This window comes from Neltuma alba, unplaced genomic scaffold (genome assembly GCF_004799145.2).
Source record: "Neltuma alba isolate B1F8T4 unplaced genomic scaffold, ASM479914v2 tig00011197_pilon, whole genome shotgun sequence".
In the NCBI taxonomy this organism is placed as follows: Eukaryota; Viridiplantae; Streptophyta; class Magnoliopsida; order Fabales; family Fabaceae; genus Neltuma; species Neltuma alba.
Window position 1 is genome coordinate 69,643 of NW_021635921.1, and position 26,269 is coordinate 95,911.

A 26,269-nucleotide genomic window follows, 5' to 3' on the forward strand; every position below is an offset into this window, starting at 1 on the left:
AACCATTGGTGTTGGAGGAGGGCGTTGCTTTTGACGATTTGGGCGCATGAAAGATTCTTTCACAGCCATCACAATTTTTTTCCAACATCATCATGCTTTTAATTTGTCTCTTTTGAGCAATATTTTAGTAGGATTTTTAATGTTACTTTTATCTCTGTAAACACCTCAAAATTTGGGATGCTCTTTGTAAAGACTTTTTTATGTGTCCATGAATTCTCCAAAAACTATCGTACAATTAATTTAATTTCCCAATTATTTTGTTATAAATTCCAGCAAAATAATGCGTTCAACTTGGCTTCCAGTGACCGGGGGGGGGGTTAAGAAGAAAACTAACAACAACAATAATACAACGTTTCTTTCAATGCCCAAAGTCGTGTTCCATTTTGGCTCTCCTAAAGAACCAATAGGACTTGAGTAACTGACAATTGAGCTTCCAAGAAATTTACTTAAAAGAATTTTCGCCTTAATTCAAGTCAACAAACAAACAAACAGATTAAATTAATGATGATAGACATGTGAAAACAGTTTTCGGAAGAATAATGGCAACGCAGTACTAGCTTCATTGGCTTTCCTTGATCTCCGTATATAAATACACCACTCTTTGATTTGAAATGTTAAATTACTTGAGGAAACCAGTGAGGTTTGTTGGTTCTGTTTATTGAAAGAACAGAGACTTGATTCAATCATCATGTAATAAGGAATTCATTACACTGCTCTGAGATCCAACAAACAGATTTGATGATTTTCTCACCTGTTTGTGGTGAGAAAGAGAAAATGAAGACTACTTCTGAACAAATATAACATCCGATTTGGCAAAAATTTCTGAGTGGAAAAAAATCAGTTGACTTTCTAAAGTCAGCAAACAAAAAGAATCTATCCAGATGGCTGCTGACAATCACATATCATTCTTGTCATTCCCACACTGTAATAGTTTACAAGTGTGATATTGCGGAGAAACCAGAACCAAATCACCAGGAAAAAGACAAGAAACAACACCTTAATTAATAAATCAAATGATTCAGGGCTTTTCACTTGATGACCAATGGGAAAAATGAAGGTGATAATGGTTAATTACGTTCATTTCACGCACTTCGATCCTCCAAGACCTGTCGATGATGAAAACCACGCTTCACATGCTCTGTTCATGATTGGATTGGCCTACGAAACCAATATTATATATAATGTGCAAAGCTAAACAGGTGAAATACATATATAATATATGGTGTCTATATTTCTTTGCATTCCAAAATCCAAATATTATTCTGTACAGGGCTTGTCTCTCATTCCAAAATGTGCATGAATGGAATTCAGATTTACTTGAAATCGTTAACGTTAGTAAAGAGCAGAGCAAAGAATCACATGGACCTTAGAAATTGACCAGCTATGATGAAAACCAAAATACTTACAATGTTAGTACAATATTTACTACCAGTCTAGACATAGCATCAACTTCTTCGTAAGAAAACAGAATTTGGAGCGCAGGGGACAAAGGCATGTTAATGGAATTAAAGCCAATGAAACCGTTACCTCTAAAATCTTTTATGTGCAATGCCCATGGACAGAAAATAGAGATAGTTGCATATAGATGATATTCTTTGTAGTGAACATTTTAAATTTATCCTCATTTTAATTTATTTTCTTCATATAGATTTTATCATAATTTTTTATACTTCATGTATAACTAGTTTCTAAATTAAAAACATAAAAAAATTCAAAGAAAAGGAATGTTGTTGTCTAGTCTTAGTTATGTCCTATCTTGATTGGGACGGGACGGGATGAGACATGAAACAGAAAAGCCGTGCCATCCTAATTATCAGGATGGGACCAAGACCGGGTCTTTTTTATCTCATCCCGTCCCATGAACACCTTTACTATATATAGTTTATAGAGTGAGAATATTGTTTTAGTACTAGAAGTTACATCATTATAAGGCAACATTTCCTCTTTTTTTTTGTTTTAAAGGGGTTTCTCGCTAATTATTAAGTGAAGTAATAGGATTACGAGTCTCAAAGTCCTCAAATTTAAGCTAAGCCCGGACTTAAAGAGACTAATGAAATTAAGAAAGCATGGTTATAGATGTTTGCATAGATTTAGAGGAGACAGGACCACGTGACCTATATATATATATATATATATATATATATTGGTTCCTTTGGTTGCTTTAATTTGGTTTGCATCTTTAAAATAACAGGACTGAACGGATGGAAATCGCTGGGAGTTCGATGTATCTGGCTGTTACATATACACTAATTTTTTTACATTGAAGGAAATTGCAGACATCGCATATAATAATGTGAACAGGAGGATTGTGCATAATGTTTGGCAGCGCAACTTAAATGCAGCTGTGTAAAGATACTATTCATATTTGGAAGTATAGCCGCAATATAGTCTGTATCAGTGACTTCCCTTTAAAGAAATCATTTAAAAAGAAATCAATATTCAATAATATCAATGTATATAATAAAATTTATAGAACGAAACTAGGTCAGATTAATAAGGATGTCCTAACATCCATCAGCATGAGTTAATAATTTTATGATAATTATATATATATTTTTAAAGAAGGGTTAAATTGTCATTTTGTCATTTAAAAAAAAAAACCCCCCTCAGTTCTTTGCAGCTCCTTGCAGCAGGCCGTCGACCACAACGCCACCATCCTAGCGAAGAAAACACAGCCTTTTTCCATAAAATTAGAGAGTGAAGAGGGAAAAAAAACACTAGACAAATCAATAGATAATTCAGTGGGGACATGAATATTGATATGATGTGGAAACCAGGACAAGCAACTAAAGAAAAGACAAACACTTTGGGAGTCAAAACGTTGATATTTGCCGAACGAGAGGTTCTTTTTAAGAATTGAAAGTTGAGTTAGCCCGCAGCAAGGAGATAAAACAGATGAGGGTTTGTTATTTTTAATGACAAATGACATTTTAACCTTTCTATAAAAATATATATAATTATCATAAAATTATTAGCCCATACGGATGCCACCTCATCCTCATTAATCCGACATCGCGGTTTCCATCTGATAATTATCAACTCAAAATTCCGGAAAAAATTGTACTACCTCCGGTCCTAATTATAAGACCCTGTTGACTTATTTGAGGAGATTAAGGAAGTAAGTTAAGTTAGTTATTTGTAATAAATAAGTATTGTCATTCCTAAAATATCCTTGCTAATTAAGTATATTGGCTAGAACTATCATTATTAGAAGGATTATCTTGGAAAAAAATGTATAAATATGAGAGACAAAATGGATTGGGGTCTTATAATTAGGACCAAACAAAAAGTCAAATGGGGTCTTATAATAAGGACCGGAGGTAGTATTAATCGAAGTTGCATAATTTTCTTCATTCTATATATAACTGATCCTTATATACCTATAGACACACACATACTACTTTCAGTCCTTAATATAAGACTTAGTTAGACTTTCAATTTAATTCTAAATATAAGATCACAATTTGTTTTATTTGTAATATTCATTTCTTTTGTCCTCAAGTAACTTTTATAGTGGTTATATATGTTAAGTATTTACTATCAATCTATAATTCAAACACACATTATTAATAAGGGTATTTTAGAAAAGAAAACATCTAATTATTACAAATAACAAATTTAACTGATTTTTAAAATTTTTCAAATTAATCAACTAGATTTTATATTAATGATTGAATGTAGCAATACATTTGCTATAGGGATGGGGGCCCATTCTTTTATGTATGTTGACAAGAAACAGAACCTACCTTACATAAAGATGAGTGGGTGTTTGGGTAACTCCAGAAACACTTTTCAGAAGTACTTTTTCGCAAATCAAGATAAACTCCTCCACATATTTATTTCGGGGGTGTTTAGAAGCACCTTTCCGCAAAACGAGACAAACTCCTCTATATATTTACTTTGTATACTGTAAAAGTACTTTTAAAATCATAGTTTAGTTTCTATCAAAACATCCCCTCATATACCGTAAAAACACTTTTAAAATTATGATTTTGTTCTTACCCAAACACCATTAAGGAAGAAGAAGAGCGCTCATTTCAGGGGAATAATTAAGGAAGTGTCTTTAATTTTTTAAAAGTTGATAATATTAATTTCCTCTGCTCTTTGTCACCCCGTGCCAGAGCCCGTAATATGAGTTGGACCCGCGGGTTAAACCCCCAACTCGCCAAAACAGATGGGTTAGGGTTGGCCTTTGGTCAACTCGCCACGACCTAAAAAATATGAGCCTGCACCCCTACAACCTGAGCTCGCGACGGGTCAACCCACGACCCGCCAACCTGCCAAAATTTTTTTTTAAAATTTTTTATATATATTAAAATATTAGGAGATGGGCTAGAAAGGTAGGAAAAATTTATGTTTGAACTTGTGTTTTATATGTTTGGAGTTTGAACTTTGGACAATTGTATATTTTGTGTTTTAATGTGTTGTAATTTTGTGTGAATGCTTAGAATACTTTAAATCATTTCTGATTTTTTTAATTTTTAATTATTTATAAGAAAAAATTTTTTTTTTAAAATCTGGCGGGTTGGTGGGTTAGGGTTCGCAAGATATCAACCTGTCAGAAAACGGGCCTTTTAAGCCCGACCCAAATAACCTGTAACCCGTCACGGGCCAACCCGTAACCTGCGAGTTGGCTGGACTTGGGTCAAATCCTTAATAGTTGGTTCTGTGGATATAGGGCCATCAGAGGTTGGACCCATAGCAGTTTTCCATAATCGTTTTGGCCAATAATTGGCTTCCCATGATATAATTATACCCGACAATTTTAAATGAAATCACTTTCCCTGTTTCACGCACCCAAAAGGTTTTAATACTGAATCGTTTATTAGTTATATTTCACATTCACAGTGACAAATGTAAAATGAACTTGGTTTATGATTAACTTGATGATAATTTTAATATTCAATATTACTTTGTCAAAATTTGATATTCTCTTTTCAAGTATTTTTTTCCCCGTAATGTGTCAATGAATCCTTCAAAAATTATCGTGCAATTAATTTAATTTCTCAATTATTTTGCCATGAATTGCAGCAAAGTACTCAGTTTAGTTTCGCTTGTAGTGACGAGGGGTAAGAAAACAAGAAGAATAATACGTTTTTTTTTTTATTGCACAGTGTCATGTTTTCATTTTGGCTTTCTCAAAGACTCTAAAGTCAAAACTCAAAAAGACTTGAGGAACTGACAACTAATGAATATCCAATAAATTTATTTAAAAATAATGTTCACTTAAATGAAGCCAATAAACAAAGAAATAGGTGAAATTAACAATCAATAAACATAAGAAAACAATTTTTTGGAAGTACAATAGCGATGCGGTACTTGCTTCATAGGCTTTCCTTGATCTCTATATATAAATACATCACTTTTTTAATCTGTGGCTTTTGGATTTGAAATGGGACAAAATCAATGTTACTAGAGAAAATGAGTGGTGGTGGTTGGTTCTGTTGATATTCTCTTTATTCAATCATCATATAACAAGGAATTCATGACGCTGCTCTGAGATACAACAAACAGATTTGATGATTTTCTCACCTATTTTTGCCGTGAGAAAGGAACAAAAAGGAAGACTAATTCTGAACAAATATAACATCTGATTTGGCCAAAAATTTGAGTATAAAAAATCAGTTGACTTTCTGAAATCGGCAAACGAAAGCATGAAAGCCAAAGAAAGACAAACATAACCACCAAGTTTGGGATTATCTATCCAAATGGCTGACAATCACATATCATTCTTGTCATTCCCACACTGTCATAGTTTCCACCTGTGATATTGCAGAGAAACCAGAACCAAATCACCAGGAAAAAGACAAGAAACAACACCTTAATTAACAACTCAAATAATTCAGAGCTTTTCACTTGATGACCAACTGGTAAAATGAAGGCGATGATGGTTACATTCACGTCGCCCGCCTGGATCCTCCTAGACCTGTCGGTGATGAAAAACAGGGTTCACATGCTCTGTTCATAATTGTATGGGCCCACAAAACCATTATTATATGATATGCAAAGTCACCTTGGTGAAATACATAATATATATGGCATCTATATTTCTTTCCATTCTAAGTTTTATTCTGCACAAGGGTTGTCTCTAATTCCAAGATGTGCACGAATGCAATTCAGACTTATATGATATCGTTAACATTAGTGAAGAGCAGAGCAAAAAATCACATGGACCTTGGAAATTGACCAGCTATGAAGAAGACCAAAATACTTACTGTTATACATTGTTATATCTACATGTATACATAATATTTACTAACAGCCGAGCCATAGCATCAACTTCTTGGTAAGAAACCAGAACTTGGAGAGCAGGGGACTAAGGCATACTAAAGGAATTAAAAATCAATGAATCCATTATCTCTACAATTTTTGGTTGCGCCTGCCTCTGCATAGAAATTATAGATAGTTGCATAGATATGTCGTAGCTTAATTTGGAGATTTTTCTAATGTTTATTTATTATTTTAATGGATGCTGGGCATGAGACCCAAAGGCCAGTCACATTGAGAATAAAGAATTATTTTCATATAAAGAATTAAAAAATTGTTGGACCTGCATTGTCAAGCAATTCTTTTGTTATCCTTTGGGGCCGTGCGCTCATTTCGGCCTCTCTTGGTTCTCAGAAAGTACGGCATCGAGGTCAAGTTCCCTGTCCTCTGGCGCACACGAGTGCTTCTCCTAACGGAATCATGTGCTGGCTGATGTTGGCCTGCTTTAGCATTAGGGTGCTGGCTGGTACTGCCTGTAATAGCATTCGTCTCCAGCCTTAATTCCATTTTCCCCTGTAATTCTGATGCATATATTGGCCAAATTCCACACCCTTTTATCCTGTCATTAATTTCATCCACATGACAACCTAAGTAATGTACGAAGAAGAATTCACATGCAAACTTGTAAGCGGCGCGCTCATCAAATCGCCTTCTTTGGTTTTCCTTCAACATGCGATCCACTGGATCATACCATAACAAAACATGATCTGTACTCCCATACTCGAGGTAACTAATTTTGTCGTCACCCCTGTAATAGATCTTTTCATCTTCAAAGTCAAATTTTCTCTCAACTCGTGTCAAAGAGTTGATTGGCGATGTGGAAAGAATACAACAAGTAGCGAAACCCAATAAATGGTCAGAAGAAGCTGGTGCAAGCTCAATACTAATGGACCTCTTAGCGGTCTGAGAATATTTGAAGCCCCTTGGGATTGTGCGTCCGGGATAACAAAATCTAACCTCGCTAGAGTTATGTATTGCTCGCATTAGTGGGAAAACGAAGGTCTCCAATAATTGGCATCTGTTGAGATAACAATAAGTAAGGGAAGGTGGAAGTTCTGGTAAGGACCTAAGTCTCTTGCATTCACCCAAATCAATTACTTTGAGCTCTGAAAGATGCTTGATGTTATCTGGCAAACTCTTAACGCTGCTTCCTTGTAGTGATAGAATCTTCAACAATGACATGGCACTGATATTGTCAGGGATCTCAGAAACCTCACAGTATCTCAACCTCAATTCTTCTAATGAACACCAGGCATCAAACAGAATGACTAATTTTGATTTGTCTATTCTTCCTCTAAGACAATCAAGAGAGAATATTTTAAGAGATGTTAAGCAACTTAGCTCATTTACTTGAAAGCTCTTGAGATGCCCACCGAGATATAGCTCTTCAAGTTTATTGAATCGTCCAACAGGCAAGTTCAATGTTTTTATCCTGGTAGCATTCAAACGTAAGCTTCTCATTTCTTCTGATGATAACAAAAATTTCTCGAGAGCATAGCAGCCTGTCAGCTTGAGTTTCTTGAGAGATTTCAAATGGTTATCCCCGTGAAGATTTGTTAGTTTGTGGCACTCCTCTAGATTCAGAGAAACAAGTTTAGGAAGAGACAAGATTGATGGATGAATACTACATAAACATCCACAATATCGAAGATCCATTATTTCAAGATTTTGTGCCATGGAGAAATCAGGCAACTCCTTTAACTGGGAAGAGCCCAGATTTATTTTCTTCAAATTCATAAGATCCTGTGACAATTAAAAGAGAAAAGTTACTGAAAAGAAGCCCTCATAATCCAATTAGACTAAAGAATAAAGCATGCATTAAGATTTAGCCACACCTGCACACCATCCCATAGTTTTACAATTTGGCTACCCTCCATTTGGATTTCAACGAGTTTTTTAGTACAAAAATCCAACGGTAGGGTCTTCAGAGGATAATGGTCCCAACAAAAAAACCTCAGTTTATTAGGAAGTGACTCCAGACCAAAAGGAAGTTGCGTTGATTTGCTTCCACAAAAAAGAATTGGCACCCAAAAACTTGGCATATTATAAGAAATTTTGAGAAATCTTAAATTACTCATTTTTTTGAAAGGATCAGTACTCAGGCATATGTCGCTTTCTAACTCATTTTGGATCAGTGTAATGCCTTTAATTGCATAAGTTCCCTAACATAAAAAAATCCAACTAATATTAAACAAGCGTATCAAAATTCTTCAACAAAAGAATTTAAGGAATGAAAAAGGAAGTTAAAGCATCCTTCTTTTACCTTGTTATTTTCCAGTATATCTTGAATTTCTTTTGCATCATTTAATCGACTTCGACTTTCAGGATGCTCTCTAGATTTCTCACGAACTATTTCTTCAGCCATTTCTTGTAGCATATCATGAATTTCTACTCTACTACCACTTGAAATAGTTATGAGTGCTTTATCTAGAAGCCTATCTATTCCAATGTCCACGTAGAGGTCATCATTACAAGCATCTAGCACCCTCATAATATCTTCTTTCTTTTCTCCCCTGAAGAAGAATGCAATATTTAAAAATAGTTCCTTTTCTGGTATATCAAGTCCATCATAACTCACCCTCAATACAGTCTGAATTTCCCTATTTGGATACTTTCTCAATTTTTTAAGGGCACTCTCCCATGCTTTTGTATTTCTTGAGTTCAAATATGAACCCAAAACTTTTAATGCCAGGGGAAGACCTTTTGCATATTCAATTACCTGTACTGATAACTTTTCATATCCTTGTTTAGGATGGCCTTGCTTGAAAGCTTGCCGACAGAAAAGTTGAAGCGACTCTTCATTGTTTAATTCTTTCACTTGATGTACTTCATGAACTCCTCCACTAACAAGAACATGTTTGTCTCTACTTGTTATGATAACTTTGCTACTTGGTTCCAATGAAAGATTTTCTTCAATAAGATATTGTAATTGGCTGGGAGTATCTACGTCATCAAGCACTAGAAGAACTCTTGTTCGATGTAGCCTCCTTTGAATATCAGGCATTCCAACCATTGTGAGATTTTCTTCGTTTAGTAGAACAATGAGAATTTTTTCAAGTAAACAAGTCAATCCAATCTTTTTCGATTCCTCTCTCACATTTGCTGCAAAGTAAGAACTATCAAATTGGTGGGAAAATTTATCAAATGCAGCACGAGCTAAGGTCGTTTTACCTATCCCTCCCTTACCCCAAATTCCAAGAAGTCTAACTTCTTGTGAGTCATCTTTCATAAATGATTCAATAGTAGGCAAATTTTCCTCAATTCCAATGAGGATTTTTGGCTCCATTGTGTCTTTATGTTCTACCTTTTTCAATACATCTTTGATTATTCCCTCAATAAGATCATATTCATTTCTGGCATGTTAAAAGAAAGAAATTGTTTTTTTAAAAAATCATGTACAATAATACGTGCATATATATAATTATCAATAAAGATGACAAGATTCATCTAATAAACAGAAAGAGGAAACAACTTACTGAAAATCTGAGGAGTGATAATAGCCAGATAAGTTTGCAGTTTCTTTCAAGACAGATCTCCAAACTTGCAATAAGTTGTCTTTAAACTTCTGCTGGTGCTGAGAAAATGAATCTGCATAAGATCCTTCTTGATGCCTAACATGTGATGGGTCTACATTATAGAAAACTGGGATTACAATTTGATTATTGGCTCGCTTGCATTCCATGATTTTTTCTAACTCTTCTAAGCACCACCTTGAAGAAGCATAGTCTTTTGAGAATATCACCAGCGCAATTCTTGATCTTTCTATTGCTTTCAAAAGCGCAGATGATATTTTATTTCCTCTTTCTAACCTCTCATCTTCATACACATCTATGCCCTTTAGCCGTAACTGCTTTTTCAAATGGCTAAGAAACCCACGTCTAATGTCTGAACCTCTAAAACTAACAAAAACATCATATTTTTCCTGCGGAACTTTGGAAGAAGTTGTAAAAGTCGACATTACTGGACATAAACAAAAACCATAGGGTGTTAATTATTCCTAATAAATTTGATGCTAATCTCTGCCCTCAAGTTTCCGTTTATAACATTCTAGTAAACATATAACTGTTTAAATATTATATGCCTACTCCCATGTGAGTTTAATTTGTATCTAGCCAAGCGATGGCCCGGGGGGGGGGGGAGCATCTAGCATGGGTGGCTTGGAGATAATTAAAGCTGGTTTCACAAAGTTGGAAAAAACAATCAGTGGGTGCCAAAGACCATTGTCAACGCCAGAAGAATAGGCAGGATAGCTCATTTACAACTGTAATGCTGACCAATAAACAGAAAATAAATGCAATAAGGGCAAGTAGCTGGGCGGAGAAAAGTTCTCCTCTAACAAAAAATAGTTGGGCATCCCATAAGTACCAATACTACTAATTGCAATCTGAATTGGGTTGAAGGACTTATTAGCTTAAACAAGTGGATCAGACTTCAAGGAACAAAATCTAAAATCCAGACATGAGCGTCCGAGGGTCATTGAACAGGCCAAAATGCGAAGCGAAAGAATCAAATAAAATCTCTGTTCTTCCTTGAAGAATAGGGATTATTGACGCAGAGGGGAGAAATTTTTTTGTGAGTAGAATATATCAGAGAGCGTTATAAAAGCTGAAAAATAAAATAGAAATTATAGTATGTTATTAATATTAATTGTGTAATAAAATAAATTATAGGAGAGATATTCAGAATATATGATTGAGATTCACTATCTCACCGAAACTTCTATTTAAGATTTAACATAATGTTGATCCTGCTTCATCATAAAATTCAAACAAGTGGAAATGAAGGATGGTCAAACAGAGAAAAAACACAATCATATGGAATGGAAGTCATTAGAAAAATTACGGCCTTTCCTGATGCGTATGTACACATGCATGAATAGTTCGAAGGCACACATTTTACAGAGCCGAGCAAGAAGATCATCATACCTGGATAGATCAAACCTTGTTTCTGCAAACTAAGAGCAAAAGTGATGTCAGAGTAAACAGCAATGCAGTTTTTAAGCGAAGAACAAGGTTTCTGGGAAACTTCCTCATCAATACGTGGAGTCTTCGTTATTAGAAAGCAACTTCAATGATTTAAAACGGCTAGCTTATGCGCGTTTCCTCCATTTGCCATGCTCCAAGAAGAAAATAAAAATCAAATAAATATTTGATTTGTTGACTTGACTGCTTTATAGTCAAATGCTATCTTTTCAAACAACAAGCCTGTAATTTAATTGGCTGGTAGTCCAGAGATTTTATGTTCGCATCCAATTGTGGGCCATATTAGATGTCAGTACTCGGCACCTGTGACCTGATTCAAATTAAAAATAACTGACCCTTTTTTTTTTATCAATTTTAAAAAACTCCTTTAATATATGTAAAATAATTAAAACTACTCCATCCATCCTGTATTACTAGGCAAAATTAATAGATTTTTTTTTTTGCGCTGTTTCATAATCAAAATCACCATTCTTTATACACATTTAAATCAACCTTCCTAAATTGTCCCCATTATTAAGATTATATGGTACTCCTCTGATTCTATTTATAGGGCCGAGAGAGAAGATATTTTTTTGTTCTATTTATAGGGTACTTAAGAGAATTTTTATGTGGATATACAATTTTACCTTTCATTTATTATTGTATTAACTTTGTTTATATGAGGTATAATGTATACTAAATATGGATAAAATTAAAAAGGTGTTAAATAAATGAAATTAATGAAGTTCAAAGTTTTTTTTTTTGTCTGTGTGAAAGATGTTAGAAGTGACTTATAAATAGGATTAGACGAGTATTACATGTGTGTTGCAAAAATTTATTACTTTGATCATAGGTGAAACTGCAATGTTTTGATAATCATCTTCTTCTTGCATATTTCGTTGGAGATTAATATTACATCGGGTTATTCAAGTTGCCTCACCATTAATTATCCTCGAATTACATTAGTGTCTGTTACATGCAAGAAAAATTTGTTCAATGGTGTTCTCATTTACTCAAAGGTCAGTGACACGTTGGAAAATGATATCTATTCGAGAAACATTTTAATCTCTTTCCAGTCATTTTTTCATATAACAATGTTTTGTTAATTGCTTATTCCCTGGACTATTTTATGAACCAGAGTTGTATAATTTTCTTCGCTTTATATATAATTGACCCTTATATATATATATATATATATATAGACACACCCACATTTGATATGGAGATGGAGGGCGTATTCTTTCATAAATGATGAGAGGAAACAGCACCTACTTTACATAAAGACGACTAAGGAAGAACAAGAACGCTCATTTCGGAGGGAAATCGATACCTTTAACTTTTAAAGATAACTTTTCGGAGAGGATGGTCTGCTTCTTTTGACAATTTGAATACATAAAAATGCTTTCCCAGTTTCACACTCACCATCAAAAGAATAATTAAAAAAATAAATAGTTCATTAATTTATGATATTGGTGTTGGAGGATGATGTTGCTTTCCACCACTAATTTGGGCATTTACATTAAAGATGCTTTCACACCCATCACTTTAGTCTCTCTGTTTTGGGCAATAGTTTAGTAGGATTCATTATAATTTTGGAGATAAGGTTCAATTTTACTCTTGAAGTTGTTGCTCAAGAGTCGTGGGTATCAGAAAGTTTTTTTTACTCAATATCATCCTAAAAGTATTAAAAATCTACCAATATTGCCCCAACCGTTTAAAATGTTATATTTGACCGTTAAATCATCATGTTTGACTCCATGATATCCATGTGGCACCTCTTCATAGGACATCATAAATTACACCGTGGCAATAATACCTCAAGACAAGACAGCTTCTTCCTCCTCCTTTGCTTTTCCCATTAATCCCCGGCCCAGTGCTCCTACCAGATTTATTTCATAAAATTCCGACTAGGAAACCAATTGATCCTTCTATACAAGTCCAGAAGCTTTTCCCATCATGTGAAAAATATCTTCATGGTGTGTGCTCTGAAACACCCAAAACTGGAATCGGCCTGCGAATCTATTTCTTCCATGATCTGAACAACACCGACGATGGTTATAGCGAACCGACATCAGACTCCGACTCCGACTCCGACCCCATTTTCTGCATCGCCGGTCGCTTCTCTTAGAAAATCTCTTCCGGCGACGAGCTTTTTTCCAAAGGCAAGATAACTTCACAGGGTTACCCATTCCCCAAATAAAACACATCAATTCATCTTCAGTCTTGCCTTACATGATCGCACACAAAATTCTTGGACGGACAGAGTTTAATAAATCATTAGTAAACCAAGGCAATAATTTGTACAGAACATCCAGTGAAGTTGAAGAGCTCCCCTGTTTTTAAACCGTAGATACTTCTTAAAACCAAATGAATTTGTTAATAAGGTTGTAACTTGACGAAAAACACAGGAAGAAAACAAAATACTAGAATCAAAAACTAACATTAGGCGAATCAATACGTTAAAACAAATTCTTTCTCGCGAGTTTCAGAGAATGTTATGTATTTAGAAAAAGAAGGTACAACAAGCTTCTGAGATAATCACCAAATGAAGACCCAAAATATCAATGCCAGTAACAATACATTCTAGGATTGGGATTCGGGATGGAGATTAGGAAAAGGATTACAACGAACAAGAAACAAATGAGCCCACGACGAGGAAAGAACCACGATCCATGGCCAACAAAGACGATGATGAAGGGTGACTGGAGTAAACAGGACGGTACAGTGGTGGTGGAGTTAAGGGTTCAGAGCAAGCGGTGAAAGATTGAGATGAAAGCCAAAGAGGCGAGGGTGAGAGTCGATGCCAGCAAGAAACGAGGAAAGAGAACCGCAGAGCCATTCATTTTTTCAAAATAAAGTAATAAATATTATGTAAATGCCAGGTAAGCTAACTGGGAGAAGGTGAGAGAGCCACATCAGCAAGAATAAGTCAAAAAAGGAAAATTTAACCGTCAAAATTAACTTTTTCTAATATTTGGGCAATATTGTTACATTTTAAAGTACTTTCGGGGTGACCTGAGCCAAAAACATTGTTTTTGGATATCTATGGCTCCCAAGCGAAAATTTTTAGGACAAAATTGAATCTTATCCCAATTTTTTTAACCTACATTTTTAACTTCGTGCATTGTTATAAATTATTTCTTTAATGAAAAACTTTCTTGCTAGGTTCATCTAATAAGAAACCTAATTATAAGGCCTCGTTTATAAATGAGGCCTTATAATTAGGATTAGAGGCAGTATAACTTTATAAGATAAAATAGATTAAAAACTTATATTTAGAACCTAGAAAATATATAATTTGACCTTCAACTGCATCCAGTTTCCTCCCAAAAAAAATAAAAAAAATCCAAATTAATAATAAATGGGAAGGGATTTTTTTTTTTTTCAGGAGATAAGGTGTTATTGGATTATTAATATTGATTATAACATATTGATGGGTGAATTGGTTATGCAAGGGGAAAAAAAACTTTGATCATCTTGCTAATGTTCTAATCCCCGAGAACTGATCTGCAGTTATCAAAATGAAAAATCGAACGCAGATATTTTTTAATGCAAATTTTTCGAGCAAAACACTTGTTGACTTGATGATATTATGTTTTTCCAAATACATCTAAGTTGTTGTTTACGCAAGTTTGAAAGATTCTCATCTATTTCTCTATATGAATTGCGTGTATAGAATAATAATCCCACATTTTTAATATGTAAGTTTTTTAATATACGATTGGAAGGTAACGAGTCAACCTATACTAGCTGAGAAATTTCGATTGTTGAATATATATATATATATATATATATCATCTAGGATTGTTCACAGGACGGAATAGGATTATATTAGGCCCATCCTGATAAACAGGAACGAGATGGGATTTTTGTCCTGTGTCCCATCATGAAGCTGTATGAGACGTTCCTTTTTTTTAACAAATCATTGTAATTTTGGGTATGGATGCTTTTTTTTTAATATTGTAATATTTGTTTTTTATTAGGCTTCTAAAGATAAAAATATTATAAAAAAATACTATGTAAAAAGCCCAACTATATAATGTAGAAACGGTGTAAAAACAGTACGTTAAAAAACAATATAAAAAAAACACTGAATAATGGCTTCAGACTTTAACGTGTGTAAAGCTTTTAATAAGCTTGGCATAGGCTAATTGTGTTTGTTTCTTTAGTTTTATTTTTGGTTAGTTGAGTGTTAGATTGTACTGTAGGTGTTTTTGAGTGTGTTTTTTTGGCTTGGTGTTTGTAATGTTTTTTTGAATATTAATAAAATTGACTTTTTGGCCCAAAAAAATAAGAACACACACTATATAATTACTTTATGAATTATTTTATCAAGGAAAGAGATTTTGTTGAGATAACACTGCAATTTAAGAGCTAAAAATTACTATAAAAAAAGAATTATCATTAATAATAAATTAAATAATCTAATAATAAGTATTAATAAAAAAATTTTAAGAAAAACACCCCATGATGGGATAGGACGAGCCTATCCCGATTACTATTTTGTCCTATCTTGTAATCATCCAGTCCAGAAATTTTTTCTGTCTTGTCTCGTCTCGAATTGACTGAGACTAGAGCGGGATGAGACAAGTGAAACACCCATAGGGGTGTCTAATTGTGTCCCGTCCCAACATTCCGTCCTTGTTCTAATCATTTTGTAACGGAATGAGAGCGAGACGAGACAAAATTGTTTTGGGACAGGACAGGATGCAGGATGAAGGTGTCCCGTCCCTATTCCTTTTTAATATATTATCTTTATTTTTAATTGTTATAAATTTATTATATTTATTATTGTATAATATTTTGGTAATGATATTTGTCAAATGTTATTTTTTATTTGTTTATAAGTTGTCTTGTATGGTTACATGATATTCTTTGTACATTTTAAGTTTATTTATTTTTTGTCTCTCAAAATTACCACAAAAAAATTCTTTGCCATCATTTCCTCATTTTTATTTGTTTTCTTTATATAGTTTTTATCATAATTTGTTATAGTTCATGTATAACTAGTGTTTAAATTAAAAAACATAAAAAATTTTAGAAAAATGAGACATCCCTGTCTCGTCTCGAATGGGATGGAACAGGACATGAGACAGAAAAGTTCTCCCGTTCCAATTATCGAGATGGGGTTGTCCCCGTCTCGTTTTGTTCTGTGAACACATCTACTATATATAGTTTGTAGAGTGAGAATGTTGTTTTAGTATTAGAAGTTACATCATTGGAAGGCATTGATTTGCATTTTTGTTTCTTTTCTTTTTTTTAAAAAAAAAGGGTTTCTCACTAATTATTAAGTGAAGTAATAGGATTACGAGTCTCAAAGTCCTCAAATTTAAGCGAAGCTAGGACTTGAAGAGGCTGATGAAATTAAGAAAGCATGGTTATAGATGTTTCCAAAAATTTTGAGGAGAGAGGAGTATGTGACCCATACATATATATATATATATATATATATGTGTTTTTTTTTTTTGTTCCTTTGGTTGCTTCAATTTGGTTTGCATCTTTAAAATAACAGGACTGAACAGATGGAAATCCCTGGGAGTTCATTATATCTGGCTGTTACAAATATACTAATTTTTTACATTGAAGGAAATTGCAGACATAGCATATAATAATGTGAACACAAGGATTGTACGTAAATGTTTGGCAGCGCAATTTAAATGATGTTGTGTAAAGCTACTATTAATATTTGGAAGTATAACCGCAATATAGTCTGTATCAGTGACTTCCCTTTAAAGAAATCATTTTTCCTCTACCTTCCTCCGAGAAGAAAAGCTGCTCACAAGTTAAAATGGAAAAAAGAAATCAATAATCAATAATATCAATGTCTATAATAAAATTTATAGGAAGTTGATTTATTCATTAGTATGACTTATTTTAGACTCTGTGCTAACACATGGGACTCATTTCTAATAAACAGTTGTTTAAGAAAATATGTGTGGAAGCATATTGATGAAATTAAGTATACTCAAGAATAAATGCTTTGATTGATAACAAGGTGATATATATTTTTATCATAGTATCAGCATTATCAACAATCCTATTCCCTTCCTAACTTTGGCTTCCATTGTAATCCTAATTCAAAAAATGCTGTAAGTTCAAGTACACACTATAATTGAGCACTGAATCAATTGCTCACTAAAGACAAGCGAAGCCTCATCCGACTTTGCGTAATTTTTGAAGACGAGACATAGCACTGAACTTCTCTGTAAGAACAGAATTTGGAGAGCAGGGGACTAAGGCACATTTATGGAATTAAAAACCAATTAAATCCATTATCTCTTCAATTTTTTATTGCAGTTGCCTATGGATAGAAATTAGAGATTAGCTGCATGCGTGCTAGCTTAGTTTGGAGATTTTCTCTAATGTTTATTCATTATTTCAATGTATGTTCAGCATTAGACTCAATGGCGAGTCACATTGAGAATAAAGAATTCTTTTCATTCATGGTTGGAGATTCTCCCATCTTTGGCTGTTAAAATTAAAGCTGATTAAATGGAGATTCTAACAGCATAATCCAATGATTGGGGATCTGAAGCAGGGAGATATATCTGATTTGGATGGCAAAAAAAGGTCAAGGCATATCAATGGGATTAGATATATTATAGGAGAGTATTCCCTCTATTCAAAATAATGAATAAACATTACTACTTCCGGTCCTTAATATAAAAAACTAGTTGACTAATTTGAGTAAGTTAAAAAAACTAGTTAATTTAGTTATTTGTAATAAATAGATGTTGTCTTCCCTAAAATATTCTTGCTAATCAAGTGTATTGGCTAGAATTATTATTATTATGAAGACTATTTTGAAAAAAATGGATAAATATGAGAGACAAAGTATATTGGAGTCTTATATTTAAGACTAAAATAAAAATCAAATGAACTCTTATATTAAGTATAAAGTAGTATTTCATAATGTATGGCGGATCCTCCCCCAACAAAAAAGGATGCATTTGGATAAAATAATGTTATAGTGCAGGAAATCACCCTACTCCAGCTTTAATCCCACTTGTTGAATTTTCTCATTCTGATATTCAACCACACGAGAATCAAAGCGATTTCCTATGAAGAATTCACAATATTTCACATGCAAACTTACAAGTGGTGCCCTCACCAAATCGCCTTCCTTGGGTTTCTTTTAATATGCGATCCATTGGATTATTCCATCCTTTTATTAACTTGGTCGTGATGAAATTTATGCATGAAATTGCATTCTTTTGCTGAGACTAATACTGCAGTGAGTTATTTAAGCTACCTCAATATTTTCTCCATCCTTAGATCACATTAATGTCATTTCTTGCAAGAAGAATTTATTCTTCCACTATGTTATATCAAGGCTTAATATCATTCTTACTCACTAAAATTTAACTTTATTTTGATTTTTGATCTCTAAAATTTGAAACTAGTAATTTTGGTTCTGAAAATTTAACATTATTTTAGTTTTTTTAAGCTGATTATTATTTTAGTTCTCTCTGAAATTTGAAACCTCCAGTAATTCTGATTTCCAAAATTTGATCTCATTTTAATTTTGATCCTTGAAAAATACTATTTTATGGATTAAAAATCTTTAGATGGACTAAAATGACATCAAATTTTAAGAACCAAATCCTCTTGTTTCAAATTTCAGATACCCAAACCAAAATGAGGTGAAATTTAGGATCAAAACTACTTGTTTTAAATTTTAGAGATCACAATCAAAATCAATTAAAATTTCAGATATTAAAAATTGGGCTAAAATATAAAAACTCTCCTGAATTCCGGGTCAAATTGATAAGGATGTGACATCCTACATAACATCCAACTTCTTGCCATCTGTATGAGTTAATAATTTTATGATAATTACACACACACAGATATATATATATATATATATATTTAAAGAAGGGTTAAATTGTCATTTTGTCAATAAAAAAAAACCCCTTATTTCTTTGCAACTCCTTGCCGCAAGCCGCCGTCAAGCACAACACCACCATCCTGGCGAAGAAAATACAGCCTTTTTCCATAAAATTAGAGAAGTGAAAGGGGGGAAAAATTAGACAAATCATTGCATAACAGTCCCATCCAGAATGTTTGTTCTCTAAACCAGACAACTAGAAATTAAAATCATAAAACCAAAAATTGAAATCACACTGCAATAAATGTTGTTGTGGTAAAATCGATGAGTGATTGACTGAAATCGGGATCGAACAAAGCACAAAGACTAGACAATTGCAAATAGATAATTCAATGCTGACATGAACAATAATACGATGCAGAAACCAGTACAAGCAACCAAAGAAAACACAAACACTTTGACCAAACACTTTGAAAGTCAATGTTAATATCTGCCGAACGAGAGGTTCTTTTTAAGAATTGAAAGTTGAGTTAGGCCACAGAAATGGCATTTTAACCCTTCTATAAAAATATATATATAATTATCATAAAATTATTAACCCTTGCAGATGCTATTTTTGATTTTATGTAGGATGCCACCTCATCCTCATTAATCCAACGTTGCGGTTTTCATCTGAGAATTATTAAATATAGGGGGCTTAAGGTAAAAAATTATAACATCAAGGAGGCTAAATTTAAACTTTATAATATTGGGGAGGTACTCAAAATTCAGGAGTTTTTTTTTTTAAAAGTATTTTAGCCTAAAAGTTGTATTAACCTTGTATTACCCAAAGTTGTATAATTTGCTTCATTTTATATATAACTGGTCCTGATACACATATAGACACACATGCTACTTCCGGTTCTTAATACAAGAGCTAGTTTCACTGTCAATTTGACTTTAAATATAAGACTACAATTCATTTTGCCTCCAATATTCATTTATTTTGCTCTTAAGTAATCCCTATAGTGGATGTATATGTTAAGCACTTAATATCAATTTGTAATTCAAATGTTAATAAAAGTATTTTAGGGAAGACAACGTCTATTTATTAAAAATAACAAATGTAATTAACTTTTTTAATCTCTTCAAATTAATTAATTAGATATTATATTAATGATTAAATGTACTAATACATTTGCTATTGGGATGGTGGGCGCATTCTATTATATATGATGACAAGAAACAGGACCTACCTTACATAAAGATGACTAAGGAAGAAGAAGAGTGCTCATTTCGGGGGAATAATTAAGGAAGTGTCTTTAATTTTTTAAAAGTTGATAATATTAATTTTCTCTGCTCTTTCTCACCCCGCATGCTTTGCTCCGCCTTGGCTGGACTTGCCCTGTTTCACACATTTACGACCCACCCAAAAGGTTTTAATATTGAATCGTTTATTAGTTATATTTTACATTCGCAATGACAAATGTAAAATAAACTTGGTTTATGATTAACTTGATGATAATTTTAATATTCAATGTTACTTTGTCAAAATTTGATATTCTCTTTTCAAGGATTTTTTCCCCATAATGTGTCCATGAATCCTTCAAAAATTATCATACAATTAATTTAATTTCTCAATTATTTTTGCTATAAATTGCAGCAAAGTACTCAGTTTAGTTTAGTTTCGCTTGTAGTGACAAGGGGTAAGAAAACAAGAAGAATAATACGGTTTTTTTTTATTGCACAGTGTCATGTTTTCATTTTAGCTTTCTCAAAGACTCCAAAGTCAAAACTCAAAAGGACTTGAGGAATTGGCAACTAATAAATATCCAATAAATTTGTTTAAAAATAATGTTCACTTAAATGAAGCCAATAAACAAAGAAATAGGTGAAATTAACAATCAATAAACATATGAAAACAATTTTTTGGAAGTATGACAGCGATGCGGTACTTGCTTCATAGGCTTTCCTTGATCTCTATATATAAATACATCACTTTTTTTATCTCTTTCGATTTGAAATGGGACAAAAGCAATGTTACTAGAGAAAATCAGTGGTGGTGGTTGGTTCTGTTGATATTCTCTTTTTCAATCATCATATAACAAGGAATTCATTACGCTGCTCTGAGATACAACAAACAGATTTAATGATTTTCTCACCTGTTAGTGGTGAGAAAGATAAAATGAGGACTACTTCTGAACAAATATAATATCCGATTTGACAAAAAAATTTTGAATAGAAAAAATCAGTTCACTTTCTGAAGTCAACAGACGAAAGCATGAAAGCCAAAGACAAACGCGATCACCAAGTTTGGCATATCATCCAAATGGCTCACAATCGCAAATCATTCTTGTCATTCCTACGCTGTACTAGTCTCCACCAGTGATATTGCGGATGAAGCAGAACCAAATCACCAGGAAAAAGACAAGAAACAGCACCTTAATTACCACCTCAAATGATTCAGAGCTTTTCACTTGATGACCAATTGGTAAAACGAGGGTGATGATGGTTACATTCACATCAACTGCCTCGATCCTCCTAGACCTGTTGGTGATGAAAAACAGGGTTCACATGCTCTGTTCATAGTTGGATTGGCCTACAAAACCAATATTATATGATATGCAAAGTTAAACAGGTGAAATACATCATATATATGGCATCTACATTTCTTTTCATTCTAAGTTTTATTCTGTACAAGGTTTGTCTCTAATTCCAAGATGTGCATGAATGCAATTCCGACTGATATGATATCGTTAACATTAGTAACGAGCAGAGCAAAAAATCACATGGACCTTAGAAATTGACCAGCTATGAAGAAGACCAAAATACTTATTGTTATACATTGTTCATATCTACATGTATACACAATATTTACTACCAGTCGAGCCATAGCATCACATTCTTGGTAAGAAACCAGAATTTGGAGAGCAGGGGACTAAGGCATACTAAAGGAATTAAAAATCAATTAATCCATTATCTCTACAATTTTTGGTTGCACGTGCCTGTGGATAGAAATTATAGATAGGTGCATATATATGTAGCAGCTTAGATTGGAGATTTTTCTAATGTTTATTTATTATTTTAATGGATGCTGGGCATGAGACCCAAAGACCAGTCACATTGAGAATAAAGAATTCTTTTCATACATAGTTGGAGGCCATAAAGAATTAAAAAAATTGTTGAACTTGGAATTGCATCCTCAAGCGATTCTTTTGTTATCCTTTCGGGCCGTGCGCTCATTTCGGCCTCTCTTGGTTCTCAAAGAGTAAGGCATCGTGGTCAAGTTCCCTATCCTCTGGCGCACACGAGTGCTTCTCCTAACGGAATCACGTGCTGGCTGATGTTGGGACACTTCAGCATTAGGGTGTTGGCTAGTACTGCCGGTAGCAGCACCCATCTCCAGCCTTAATTCCATTTTCTCTTGTATTTCTGATGCGTATATTGGCCAAATTCCGCACCCTTTTATCATGTCATCAGATTTATCCTGATAAAAACCAAAGAAATCTCTGGAGAAGAATTCACATGCAAACTTGTAAGTGGCGCCCTCATCAAATCGCCTTCTTTGGTTTTCGTTCAACATGTGATCCACTGGGTCATACCATAACAAAACATTATCTGTACTCTGATACTTGAGGTGACAAAGTTTGTTGTCACCCCTGTAATAGATCTTTTCATCTTCAAAGTGGAATTTTCTGTCAACTCGTGGTAAAATGTAGGTCGCTGATGCGGAAAGAATACAACAAGAAGCAAAACCTAATAAATGGTTAGAAGAAGTTGGTGCAAGCTCAATACTAATGGACCTCTTAGTGGTATGAGAATATTTGAAGCCCTCTGGGATTGTGCTTCCAGGATAACAAAATCTAACCTCACCAGAGTTATGTATTGCTCGCATCAGTGGGAAAGTGAAGGTCTCCAGTGATTGGCATTCGTTGAGATAACAATAAGCAAGGGAAGGTGGAAGTTCTGGTAAGGACCTAAGCCTCTTGCATTCACCCAAATCAATTTCTCTGAGCTCTGAAAGATGCTTGATGCTATTTGGCAAACTCTTAACGTTGCTTCCACGTAGTGATAGACTCTTCAACAATGACATGGCACTGATATTGTCAGGGATCTCACAAATCACGCAGTACGTCAAATACAGTTCTTCTAAAGAACGCCAGGCATCAAACAGAGTGACTAATTTTGATTTTTCAATTCTTTCTTCAAAACTGAAAAGAACAAATTTCTTTAGAGATGTCAAGCAACTTAGCTCATTTACTTGAAAGCTCCTGAGAGGCCCACTAAGATATAGCTCTTCAAGTTTATTGAACCGTCCAACTGGCAAGTTTAATGTTTCAATACCTACATATTCCAAATGTAAACTTCTCATTTCTTTTGATGACAACAAAAATTCCTCGAGAGCAAAGCAGCCTGTCAGCTTGAGTTCCTTGAGAGATTTCAAATGGTTATCCCCATGAAGATTCTTTAATTTGTTGCACCCCTCTAGATTCAAAGAAACAAGCTTAGGAAGAGACAAGATTGATGGATGAATACTGCATAAACTTTTACAATGTCCGAAGTCCATTATTTCAAGATTTTGTGCTTTGAAAAAACTAGGCAACTCCTTTAACTTCTGCGACCATAAAAGATTTATTATCTTCAAATTCATAAAATCCTGTGACAATTAAAAGAGAAAAATTACCGAAAAAAGCCCTCACAATTCAATTAGACTAAAGAATGAAACGTGCATTAATAAATAGCCATACCTGCACACCATCCCATAGTTTTACAAGATCGCTACAAGGCATTTGGATTTCAACAAGTTTGTTTGCACAGAAACCAAGCGGTAGAGTCTCCAATGGATAATTGTTCCAACAAAAATATCTTAGTTTATTAGGAAGTGACTCTAAACCAAAAGGGAAAAGCACTTGATATTTGCCTTGAAAATTACGATCAATCTTGAGAAATCTTAAATTACTCATTCTACTAAAAGCATCAGCACTCAAGTGTATGTCGCTTTTTAACTCATGTGGATTCAATGCAATGCCTTCAATTATATCAGTTCCCTGGAACATAACAAAATACAAATAATATATTGAACAAGTGGCATGTAAAAATTCTTCAATGAAATAATTTAATGAATGAAAAAGGAAGTTAAAGCATCCTTCATTTACCTTGTTATTTTCCAGTATATCTTGAACTTCTTTTGCATCATTTAATCGATTTCGACTTTCAGGGTGCTCTCTAGATTCCTCACGAACTATTTCTTCAGCCATTTCTTGTAGCATATCATGAATTTCTACTCTACTGCCACGTGAAATAATTATGAGTGCTTTATCTAGAAGCCTATCTATTCCAATGTCCACGTAGAGGTTATGATCACAAGCATCTAGCACCCTCATAATATCTTCTTTCTTTTCTCCCCTGAAGAAGAATGCAATATTTAAAAATAGTTCCTTTTCTGGTATATCAAGTCCATCATAACTCACCCTCAATACAGTCTGAATTTCCCTATTTGGATACTTTCTCAATTTTTTAAGGGCACTCTCCCATGCTTTTGTATTTCTAGAGTTCAAATATGAACCCAAAACTTTTAATGCCAGAGGAAGACCTTTTGCATATTCAATTACCTGCAGTGATAACTTTTCATATCCTTGTTTGGGATGGCCCTGCTTGAAAGCATACCGGCAAAAAAGTTGAAGCGATTTGTCCTTGCTTAATTCTTTCACCTCATGAACTTCATGAACTCCCCCACTAATAAGAACATGCCTGTCTCTACTTGTTATGATGACTTTGCTACTTGCTCCCAATGAAAGATTTTCATCAATAAGATATTGTAATTGACTGGGGGTGTCTACGTCATCAAGCACTAGAAGAACTCTTGTTCGACGTAGCCTCCTTTGAATATTAGGCATTCCGTCGATTTTGAGAATACTTTCATCTTTTAGTAGTATTGAGAGAATTTCTTCAAGCAAACGAGTCAATCCAATCTTTTTCGATTCCTCTCTCACATTTGCTGCGAAGCAAGAACTATCAAACTGTTGGGAAAACTTATCAAATGTGGCATGAGCCAAGGTTGTTTTACCTATCCCTCCCTTACCCCAAATTCCAAGAACTCCAACTTTTTGTGAGTTGTCTTTCATAAATGATTCAATAGTAGCAAAATTTTCCTCAATTCCAATAAGGTGCTTTGGCTCAATTGTGTCTTTACCTTCTAGCTTTTTTGACACATCTTTGATTATTCCATCAATAAGATCAGATTCATTTCTGCCATGATAAAAGAAAGAAATTGTTTAAAAAAAAAATCACACAACACATTTTTAAGAATAATGTAATACGTGTGCCTCGATATAATTATCAATAATACATGTATGGATATAATTATTTTTAATCTTTATGTTGAAAATATATAATTCACAAACTATGAAAAGATTTATCTAATAAACAGAAATAAGAAACAACTTACTGAAAATTTGAGGAATGATGATAACCAGATAAGTTTGCAGTTTCTTTCAAGACAGATCTCCAAAATTGCAACAAGTTGTCTTTAAACTTTTGCTTGTGCTGAGCAAATGAATATGCATAAGATCCTTCTTGATGCCTAACGTGTGATGGGTCTACATTATAGAAAACTGGGATTACAATCTGATTATTGACTCGCTTGCATTCCATGATTTTCTCTAGCTCTTCTAAGCACCACCTTGAAGAAGCATAGTCTGTTGAGAATATCACCAGCGCAATTCTTGATCTTTCTATTGCTTCCGAAAGTGCAGATGATATTTCATCTCCTCTTTCTAACCTCTCGTCCTCATACACATCTATGCCCTTTAGTCGTAACTGCCTTGTCAAATGGCTAAGAAATCCATGTCTAATGTCTGAACCTCTAAAACTAACAAAAACATCATATTTTTCCTGCCGAACTTTGGAAGAAGTCGTAAAAGTTGACATTACTGGACATCAAAAAAAAAACCATAGGGTGTTAATTATTCCTAATAAATTTGATGCTAATCGCTCCCCTCAAGTTTCCGTTTATAACATTCTAATAAACATATAACTGTTTGAATATTATATGTCTACTCCCATGTGAGTTTAATTTGTATCTAGCATGGCGATGGCAAAAAAGAAAAGAAAAGTAGCTAGCATGGGTGGCTTGGATATAATTAAAGCTGGTTTCACATCTAGAACATCATAAAGTGGGAAAAAACCATCAGTAGGTGACAAAAACCATTGTCAACGCCAGAAGAACAGG

General features: G+C 33.8%; 2 protein-coding genes across 2 annotated transcripts; both read right to left on the reverse strand.

Moving 5' to 3' along the window:
- Window positions 1-6,558: 6,558 nt before the first annotated feature.
- Window positions 6,559-10,225, reverse strand: LOC114762165 (TMV resistance protein N-like). The gene is made up of 5 exons (XM_028951623.1): window positions 9,744-10,225; window positions 8,531-9,620; window positions 8,389-8,429; window positions 8,103-8,271; window positions 6,559-8,010 (listed from the first exon to the last, which is right to left on the reverse strand). Exons 1-5 carry the CDS (start codon window positions 10,223-10,225, stop codon window positions 6,559-6,561), a joined length of 3,234 nt encoding a protein of 1,077 aa, XP_028807456.1.
- A 12,015-nt stretch (window positions 10,226-22,240) lies between these two features.
- On the reverse strand, window positions 22,241-25,968 carry LOC114762166 (disease resistance-like protein DSC1). The gene is made up of 4 exons (XM_028951624.1): window positions 25,487-25,968; window positions 24,195-25,287; window positions 23,787-24,086; window positions 22,241-23,653 (listed from the first exon to the last, which is right to left on the reverse strand). Exons 1-4 carry the CDS (start codon window positions 25,966-25,968, stop codon window positions 22,241-22,243), a joined length of 3,288 nt encoding a protein of 1,095 aa, XP_028807457.1.
- Window positions 25,969-26,269: the final 301 nt, after the last annotated feature.